Source organism: Mobula birostris, unplaced genomic scaffold, assembly GCF_030028105.1.
Source record: "Mobula birostris isolate sMobBir1 unplaced genomic scaffold, sMobBir1.hap1 scaffold_617, whole genome shotgun sequence".
In the NCBI taxonomy this organism is placed as follows: Eukaryota; Metazoa; Chordata; class Chondrichthyes; order Myliobatiformes; family Myliobatidae; genus Mobula; species Mobula birostris.
In genome coordinates, this window is record NW_027278337.1 from 23,018 (window position 1) to 32,667 (window position 9,650).

General features: G+C 57.0%; 1 protein-coding gene across 2 annotated transcripts; it reads right to left on the reverse strand.

Annotated features, from left to right (window-relative positions):
• Window positions 1-1,955: 1,955 nt before the first annotated feature.
• pcsk1nl (proprotein convertase subtilisin/kexin type 1 inhibitor, like) lies at window positions 1,956-8,360 on the reverse strand. Of its 2 annotated transcripts, none has more exons than XM_072250766.1 (2): window positions 8,222-8,360; window positions 1,956-2,837 (listed from the first exon to the last, which is right to left on the reverse strand). In XM_072250766.1, exons 1-2 carry the CDS (start codon window positions 8,297-8,299, stop codon window positions 2,124-2,126), a joined length of 792 nt encoding a protein of 263 aa, XP_072106867.1. In that variant the 5' UTR covers window positions 8,300-8,360; the 3' UTR covers window positions 1,956-2,123. The 2 variants fall into 2 exon arrangements, with proteins under 2 accessions (XP_072106867.1, XP_072106868.1); XM_072250767.1 differs by lacking the exon at window positions 8,222-8,360 and adding an exon at window positions 3,237-3,405.
• Between the last annotated feature and the right edge of the window lie 1,290 nt (window positions 8,361-9,650).

Consider the following 9,650-nt stretch of genomic DNA (forward strand, 5'->3'; position numbering starts at 1 on the left):
ACCTCTACTCCTGTCCCCCTCCCCACCCTTCCGCTCCTCCCATCTTCTACCCCACTCCCTGAATCTCCCCTCCCATTTGCCATCCCACTCCATCATCCTCCTCCACCACGCATTTCCCCTTCCCCTTCAAAACCACCCACTACTCCACCTCATGCCAGACCTATTCAACCCCCTCTTCCCCTCCTCTGCCCTTTGCCTCATCCCTCCCACTTCCCACCCTTGCCCCTCCTCTTCCCACTCCCCCCCTCCCCCCACCACTTCCTTGCCCCTCTCCCCTCTCGCTCTCCCTCCCCTTCCCCACTCTCATTCCCTTCCCCCTCCCCTCCACCTTTCCCCTCTATTCTTTCCCTCTCCCCTCCCTCATCTCTTTCCCACCCCTTCACCCTCCCCTCCACCTTTCCCTCTCCCCTCCCCTCCACCACATCTCTTTTCCACACCTTCCCCCTCCACCTCTCCCCCTCACCCACTCCATCTCTCCCCTCCCTATCTCCCTCACCCCTCCCCCACTCCCCCTCTCCTTCCCTCCCCTACCATTCTCCCTCGCTCTCCCCTTCCCCATTCCCATCTTTCCCCTCCCTCCCCCCTTCCCCCTCCCCCACTCCCATCTCTCCCCCTCCCTCCGTCCCCCACTCCATTTCTCCCCCTCCCTCCGTCCCCCACTTCCCTCTCTCCCCCTCCCTCCGTCCCCCACTCCCCTCTCTCCCCCTCCCTCCGTCCCCCACTCCCCTCTCTCCCCCTCCCTCCGTCCCCCACTCCCCTCTCTCCCCCTCCCTCCGTCCCCCACTCCCCTCTCTCCCCCCCTCCGTCCCCACTCCCCTCTCTCCCCCCCTCCGTCCCCCACTCCCCTCTCTCCCCCCCTCCGTCCCCCACTCCCATCTCTCCCCCTCCCTCCGTCTCCCACTCCCATCTCTCCCCCTCCCTCCGTCCCCCACTCCCTCCCTCTCCCCACTCCCATCTCTCCCCCCACTCCCATCTCTCCCCTCCCCCACATCCCCCTCCCATCTCTCCCCCTCCCCCACATCCCCCTCCCCCACATCCCCCTCCCATCTCTCCCCTCCCCCACATCCCCCTCCCATCTCTCCCCTCCCCCTCCTTATCTCCCTCACCCCTCTCCCACTCCCATCTCCCCCTCTCCTTCCCTCCCCTACCATTCTCCCTCGCTCTCCCCTCCCCCACTTCCATCTCTCCCCCTCCCTCCGTCCCCCACTCCCATCTCTCCCCCTCCCTCCGTCCCCCACTCCCCTCTCTCCCCCTCCCTCCGTCCCCCACTCCCCTCTCTCCCCCTCCCTCCGTCCCCCACTCCCCTCCCTCTCCCTCTCCCCACTCCCATCTCTTCCCCCTCCCTCCGTCCCCCACTCCCCTCCCTCTCCCCACTTTCATCTCTCCCCCTCCCCCCTCCCATCTCTGCCCTCCCCCACATCCCCCCTCCCCCACATCCCCCCTCCCATCTCTCCCCTCCCCTACATCCCCCCTCCCATCTCTCCCCTCCCCACATCCCCCCTCCCATCTCTCCCCTCCCCCACATCCCCCTCCCATCTCCCCCACTCTCATCTCTCCCCTCCCCCTCCCCCTCCCCATCTCTCCCCCTTCCCACTCCTATTCCCCCTCCCCTTCGACCTCCCCCTCCCATCCCTCTCCCTCTCCCCCCTACTCCCATCCCTCCCTCCCCCTCCCTTCGACCTCCCTCCCCCACTCCCCTCCCTCCGACCTCCCTCCCCCACTCCCCTCCCTCCCATCGCTCCCTTCTCCCCCTCTCCCTCCCATCTCTGCCCCCACTCCCATCCCTCCCTCCCTCCCCTTCGACCTCCCCCCTCCCGTCTACCTCCCTCCCCCAGTCCCCTCTCTACTCATCCCCACTCCCCTCCCTCCCCCTCCCCCCTCAAGCCTCTCCTTCCCCCTCCCCTCCCTCTCTCCCTCCTCCGCTCTGCCCCAACAGATCCACACTCCGACGATGTCACGGGTATTTTATTGAGTCCAAGGCGTTAAGTTTATAGACGAGAGACGCACAGACACAGCGAGCGGCCGCCCCACCCTCCGGCCGTGAGGAGAGAGCAGACCGGGCGTGGGTAGCGTAGGGTAGGGTGGGGGAGCCGGGGATCTCCTGGGGTCGGAGATGGGTCTGTTCACTCAGGCAAGAAGGACACGTCCGGGAGGTACCTGCGATCACGGGGAATCGCCGCCGCTGCCCCCATCCCTGAGAGGCTCCCCCGCCCCCTTGGACGGCCCATCGGCCCGTCGCCCGGAACCTGTCCCCCCGGACCCTCCTCCTCCCCCAGCCGTTTGACCCGCAGCAGGTTGGGCGCTGCGGGGCTCAGCTCCGAGCTCCTCCTCATCCTCCGGGCACCTCCTGATCCTCCGGCCGCCTCGACCTCGGCCAGGAGCCGGCCCAGCACGTAGCGCATGGCTTCCTCCTCTTCGCCTCCGCCCTGCTCCTCGTCCGCCTCATCTCCCCTCCCCCGGCCTGGCACGTAGACTGGACCCCGGGCCGCCGGCTCCTCGTAGTCCCGGTAGCCGCCCCTCGGCCTCCCTTCGGCCGGGTAGTCTTCGGCCAGGCCCAGGTCCCGCCAGGCCCGCAGCAAGCGGCTCAGATAGACGGCCTCCCGCTCTTCCTCCCTCCGCCGCCGCTCCTCCTCCGCCAACCGCCGCAGGGCCTGCTCCAGCGGCTCCGGTCCCAGCGCCAAGCCCAACGCTAGCCGCTCCAGCTGCTGCCGCTCACCGGGGCCCAGCGCCGGGGGCATCGCCTCGTTCGGCGGGTAGGCGAACATGCCGGCCTCGTAGGGCAGGGCTTCTCTCCGGTGGCGAGTCAGCGACGCCGGCTCCGGCATTGGGGAGAGGGGCTGCGGGGGTAGAGAGAGACAGAGCGAGAGTTAGTAGGGTGACGGAAGAGAGAGAGACAGGGGTGAGGGTTGGAGCCGGGTGCAAGGCGTAGATCTCCAGGGGTCCCCAACCTTTTCTATGTCATGAACCTCTACCGTGAACCGAGGGGTCTCGTGGAATCCAGGTTGGGAACCCCGGGAGAGTGGGGAAAATCAGAGCCGGGTTTAATATCGCCTACATTTATTATAATTTACTAAAACTAAATCCACGTGCCGTGAAGCGCGGAAAGGGCATCCCTTGCATCGAAGCTTGGTCTGGCCAGTCACCGCAACGGAACCTCCCCCAGCCGTCTTGGACCCCACCATGCCGGGAGGGGATGGCGAGAGGGTGGGTCCGTACCTGTGCAACCCCCTACTCACCTAAAATCCACTCACGCACCCGCTAACAGGAATTCTGCAGATGCTGGAAATTCAAGCAACACACACGCTGTTCCTTTTAGAAAACTGAAAGGAACCATCATCATCCCATGGGATCGATAACCAGAGAGAGATAATAAAAATAAATTAAATACGTGGTACAGAAAGAGGATGAATTGTTGAGGTTCCTGGGGTTCATTGTCCATTCAGGAATCGGATGGCAGAGGGGAAGAAGCTGTTCCTGAATCGTTGAGTGTGTGCCTTCAGGTAGAAATGACAAGACGGTATGCCCGGGTGATGGGCGTCCTTCACGATGGACGCTGTTGATTTGACGCCTTTTGAAGTCTTCTGGCTGCTGGGGAGGCTAGTGCCCGTGATGGAGCTGACTGCGTTTACAAACCTCTGCAGCGTTTTTCCAACACTGTGCATTGGAGCCTCTGTGTCAGACGGTTCGAATGCCCGCCCCGGGCCGGTACATCCCGTTTACTTATCGAGTGCAGCTCGGAACGGGCCCTTCCGGTCCTCCGAGCCCAGCAATCCCCCAAATCATGGGACAGCTTACAATCTGCCAACTGATAGGCCTTTGGACTGTGGGAGGAAGCCGGAGCACCCGGAGGAAACCCGCGAGGTGACGGTGGGAACATTTCCTTGTCCATGCCTCTCAGCGGCCGGACAACCACAGAAAATTCACCCTCCTTCTGATTCAGTCGCCATTGAGTGAAGTTTGAGTTTCAACACGAAGAAACTCAACACAGTGGCTTAGGAAACCCCAGCGCCAACTAGCGTTGTGACGGTGAATTGCAGAGAGACGCGGACACAGCAATGCACAAGCACAATGCTCACAACGGCGTAGCCCATTTGCGCAGGCTACGGATAAACTAGTACGCACAAGTATACACAAAATACTCTGCAGATGCTGGGGTCAAAGCAACACTCACAACACGCTGGAGGAACTCAGCAGGTCGGGCAGCGTCCGTGGAAACGATCAGTCAACGTTTCTGGCCGAGAACCTTCGTCAGGACTGAAGAGGGAGGGGGCAGAGGCCCTATAAAGAAGATGTGTTGGGGGGGGAGGAGAAGGCTGGTAGGTTCCATGTCCACCACAACAGACAGGATCTCCCGGTAGCCACCCACCTCAACTCTGCTTCCCATTCCTATTCAGATATGTCCATACATGGCCTCCTCTACTGCCATGATGAGGCTAAACTCAGGTTAGAGGAGCAACACCTCATATACCGTCTAGGTAGTCTCCAGCCCCTTGGTATGAACATAGAATTCTCCAACTTCCGGTAATTCCCTCCCCCTCCCTTCCTCTATCCCTATTTCACTCTGCCCCTCCCCCAGCTGCCTATCACCTCCCTCATGGTTCCGCCTCCTTCTACTACCCATTGTGTTTTCCCCTATTCCTTCTTCACCTTTCCTGCCTATCCCCTCCCTGACTTCCTTCCCCCACCCCTTTATCTTTCCCCTTACCGGTTTTTCACCTGGAACCTACCAGCCTTCTCCTTCCCACCCTCCCCCCCACCTTCTTTATAGGGCCTCTGCCCCCTCCTTCTACAGTCCTGACAAAGGGGTCCGGCCCAAAACGTTGACTGTTCTTTTCTACGGATGCTGCCCGACCTGCTGAGTTCCTCCAGCGTGTTGTGAGTGTTACGCTCAAGTATAAATCAGCCTTTACAGACATCGACAGGAATTGAACCCGGGTTGCTTGTACTGTCATCTGCAGAAATTTGCGAGTGTCTTTGGTGACATACCAAATCGCCTCAAAATTCCTAACTTTCCCTAGTCAGGGTGTGCAGAGTGGGAGGAATCAGTCAGGGGGAGGGTAACGAGGGAGGAGATGGGCGGAGACCTCGTAGGGACCAGGGCAGGAGGAGATTAGTCGGGATGGGGAGGAATGAGGATGTCGATCGAGGAAGGTGGGTTGAGGGACTAGGGCAGAGAGGAGTTAGTGGGAGTGAGGTAGGAGGAGGCAGTCGGGGAAGGTATACAGGGAGAGGCATCGGGAGAAGTGCTGGGATAGAGAGAGTGTTATTGTAGGTGAGATGAGGGGATGGGGGGTAGAGAGGAGAGTTAGTGGGAGTGAGGGAGAAGAATTTGTGTAATGAGGAGGGAAGCTAGCAGAAAGGGGCCGGGAGAGAAAGAGAGGGTGTATGTGGGTGAGAGAGGAGGATGGCAGGGGTGTATGGAGGGTATAGAGGGGAGGGGAGGGGGAAAGTAGGGGAAGAGGAGCTGGAGTGGGAGGAAGTCAAAGAGGAGGGAATCAAAGAAGGTTAATTAATGAGCTGAGAGAGAGGGGAGGGTATCAAGGGAGGAAAGGGGGGCAGAGAAAGTGAAGAGAGAGTTAGTGGAGGTGAGGGAGAGATTGGGAGAGGAGAGGGAGGAAGAGGAGGGTCACAGGATCTAAGCGGTAAAGGTGAGGTGCAGAGGAGAGATTGAGGGGTGGACGATGGAGGAATGAGAGGGATAAATAATATAGTGTATTCAGATGCTGGAGGAAATGGAACTTCCACCTCACCGTCCCATCAAACACTCCCGGGGTCAGACACAGAATGAAGCTCTCTCTCGTCTACACCGTCTCATCATGGACTCCTGGTGTGTGGCACAGAGGGTCGTCATGGAGTGGGGAGTGGGCTCGTGATTAAAGGCCGCCATCCCGCTCAATGAGAGGGCTGCAGAGGGTGTGACGTCATCGTCCGGGCTGGGATGGATCTGCATTTTGACCGGTTGCCGTGGAGACTCAGCAGGGAGACGGCGGCTGTTTGCGTAGTTAACAGCAAACACGCTGATAAACATCAGTAAACAATGCAGGACTGAGCGGGGAGCCCTGAAACCAATGCAGGGAAAGTCTGCATTGGCAGGGCTTCTGCGCAGTGCTGTGGGGTGCTGAGGGAGCTTTGTGCTGTGGGTGGAGTGGCGGGGGAGTGCTACGCTGTGGGAAAGGCACTGAGGGAGATCTACACTGTGGAGAGGTGGTGAAAGTGCTGTGCAGCGTGGAAGCTTGCGGTGGGATGCTCCCCACTTACCTGCGTCCATACATTCCGTATCCACCACATTACCTCCCCCCCCCCCACCCATATACAAGTCATGAGTGTGATGGGACACTCTCTATTTCTCTGGGTGGAGTTAGCCCTTGCACTCCACATCCGCCACATTACCCCCCCCCCCCCCATCTACAAGTTATAAAGGTGACGGGACACTCTCCACTTGTCTGGGGTGAGTGTGGCTCCAGCAACTCTCGCAAGAGCTTGACACCTGTCCGGGGCAGAGCAGACCACTCGATCGGCACCTCACCCGCCCTCTGAAAAGCTCAGTGGCTGAGAGAGTGAGACAGAGATGGGGCAGAGGCAAAGAGATAGGGTGCAGGAGAGACTGAGAGAGACACATGTGGAGAGGCAAGCACAAGGAAATCTGCAAATGCTGGAAATTCAAGCAATACACATCAAAAAATGTGTTAGCCCAGTTAGTCCTGACGAAGGGTCTCGGCCCATACCTCTTCCTGTAGATGCTGCCTGGCCGGCTGCGTTCACCAGCATTTTGTGTGTGTGTGTTGCTTGGAGAGGCAAGTGTGTGAAAGAGAGCCTCAGAGAGAGAAGCAGAGAACAAGAGAGAGAGAGTGAAAGAGAAATGGAGAAAGAAAGACGGAAAGAAGTAGAAATGGTGTAGATGAAAGAGAAGCAAGAGAGATAGAAAGGGATTGGGGTTCACAGGGATAATAATTCAGCCATGATGGAATGGAGGAGCAGACTCAATGGCTGAATGGCCTGATTCACCTCCTATATCGTATGGTCTTATGGTCTAAACAGGGGGATCGAAAAAGAAACAAAGAGAGCGAGAGACACTGTGTATGTGAAGGAGAGACTGCGAGGCAGCATCTCAATTGATTTGTTTACAGTGAAGAGAGTCACGTAAACGTCTCACTGAAAAGTCTAGACACCTGTTAAGTGAAAATGTCTCCCTTTTGGTGTTGCACAACTGCAGATTCTTTATAGAGAGAAAAAAATTGCTGTTAGAGGGCACTGCGCTTGCTCTGTCATTATCAGAGAGAGAGACGCACTGCGAAATGTTTGTTTCTTGGGGACAAAAACAAAAAACTGGAATGGAAAGGCGAAGGAATGAGTGACAGTAAGTGAGAAAGAAATGAAGCACAGAGTGAGAAAAAGACGAGTGCGGTGAGTGAGAGGGAAAGATAGTGCTGGAGTGGAGGAAGTAAGAGAGGAAGAGTTAGAAAGGGAGAGAACGAGTGGATTAGAGACGGACGAAGTGAGTGAGAGATGGAAGAGAGGGTGGAGGAGTAAGTGGGGAACGGAGAGAAAGGGGGGCAAAATATAGGGGAATGAGCAAGGAAGAAGGGGTGGGGATAGGAGAAATGGGAAGGGAGAGAATGAAGTGGGGGAGAGATGGATTTGGCATCTATGCAGAGAGGGAGAGGAAGAATGATGAAGAGAGAGATGTATAGAAAGAGAAAGGAAAGAAGGAAACGTGAAAAAAGAGGAAGAAAACAAGAGGTAATTGTAAGATGAGAGAAAAGATGGCGAAGGAGAGTGGGAAGGGAGTTAGAAAGGAAAAGATGAAAGAAAGCATAAGGGAGGTTTAACAGATACAGGGAGAAGGGGAGGAGACAGGGGCTCACGTACGGGGAAAGTACAAGAGAGGGGCATCGAGTGCCTGGGTGGCGGCAGAACCAGTGGTTTCCAGCACTGCGGACAGCAGCCGGTCAAGGACTGGGACCGGCGACGTGACACCGCTCTGTTCAGCACCGGGGACTGCGCAGCAGGTTCGGGGACTCGGACCACCGACGTGGCGCTTCTGCATTCAGCACCGCGGACAGCGCTCATGCAGGGGCTGGGACCGATGTGACGCCGCTGTGTGCAGCAGCGCAGACAGCAGCCGGTCAGCGGCGACATGGCGCCAGACTGTCCCTGTGGGATCTCTCCTTCTCTCAACCCCGGCCGACCTGTCCGGAACCGTGTCATTTCTCCAACTTACCTTGCTCTTGGCCGGTTGCAAGGAACTGAGGGCGAGGCAAAAGGAGAGAAGAAGCGAGCACAGACCCGGGCCCATCATCTTGAGTGAGGCTGCCCTTGGCTGGCGGAGAGGGTGGAGCGAGCTGAGCGGAACGAGGGACGAAGCAGTAATGGGCAGCGGAGAGTGGGAAGAGCCAGGCACCCAAAGCAGCGGAGGGAGGGGTGGAAGGGGGGAGGAGACCGAGCTGAATCATTCAATCAATCACTCGGTGGTGTTGGGGGGGGGGCGGGGGTGATGCTGTCGTGTGAGCGAGAGTGAGATAGAGGTAAGAAAGAGGAAGAGAGGGAGAGATACAGAGAAAGAGAAAATTAGAGAGAGAGAGATAGTTACTCAGATAGATCGATAGATAGATGGATAAATAGATAGATACACAAACGGACATACAGGCAGAAATACAAAAAGATAAAGACTGTTGGGTAGCTACGTAGGAAAGATTATCTTCGAGCCAAAAGAACCAGCCACTTTCTCATTCTCTCCACTGTTCATACTTCCAACGTCTCCCCCCAGATTAATTCATCCCACCGTCCACATTCCCAAAGGGATCCTGCCTTTCTCAATCACGCCATTGTCAACTCTCCTAATGGGACCCATCCCTTGCCATTCACACCCGATGTCCACACTCACAATGGACCTCACCCATCCCATTCACTCCCATCGTCTACTCTCCCAATAGGACCCCACCTCTTCCATGCCACCGTTCACATTCCCAATGGGACCCACTTTTTCCCATTCACTCCCAATGGGACACCACTCCTTTGTATTCACTTAACAATCGCTCCCAGTGGACTGACTACTTCCCATCCACTCCGACCACATTTCAAGTGGGACCATATCACTCCAACCGTGGACACTCCCAACTGGACCACAGCTTTTCCCACAGTCCACACCTCCACTGGGACCGCACCAATTCACATTCACTCCCAGCATTCTCTCTCCCAACGGAACTCCACCCTTTCACAATTCACTACCACCGCCCACTCTCCCAAAGGGATTCCTCCCCTTCCAATCATCCCTGCCATCACCACTCCCAATGGGACTCCACCCTTTCTATTCACTCTCACCATCTGCACTCCCAATGGGAATCACCCCAACCACAAACTGTTCCATCTGCTACCATCCGAGAAACAGTACCACAGCATAAAAGCCAGGAGCAATAAGCTCCGGGATAGCTTCTTCCACCAGGCTATCAGACTGATTAATTCAGGCTGATACAATTGTATTTCTATGCTATATTGACTGTCCTATTGTACATAGAATTTACTATAAATTGCACCTTTAGACGGAGATGTAACGTAAAGATTTTTACTCCCCATGTATGTGAAAGATGTAAGTAATAAACTCAATTCAAATTCACAATCTCTACCGCTACCACTTTCAGAACCTAAGGTGC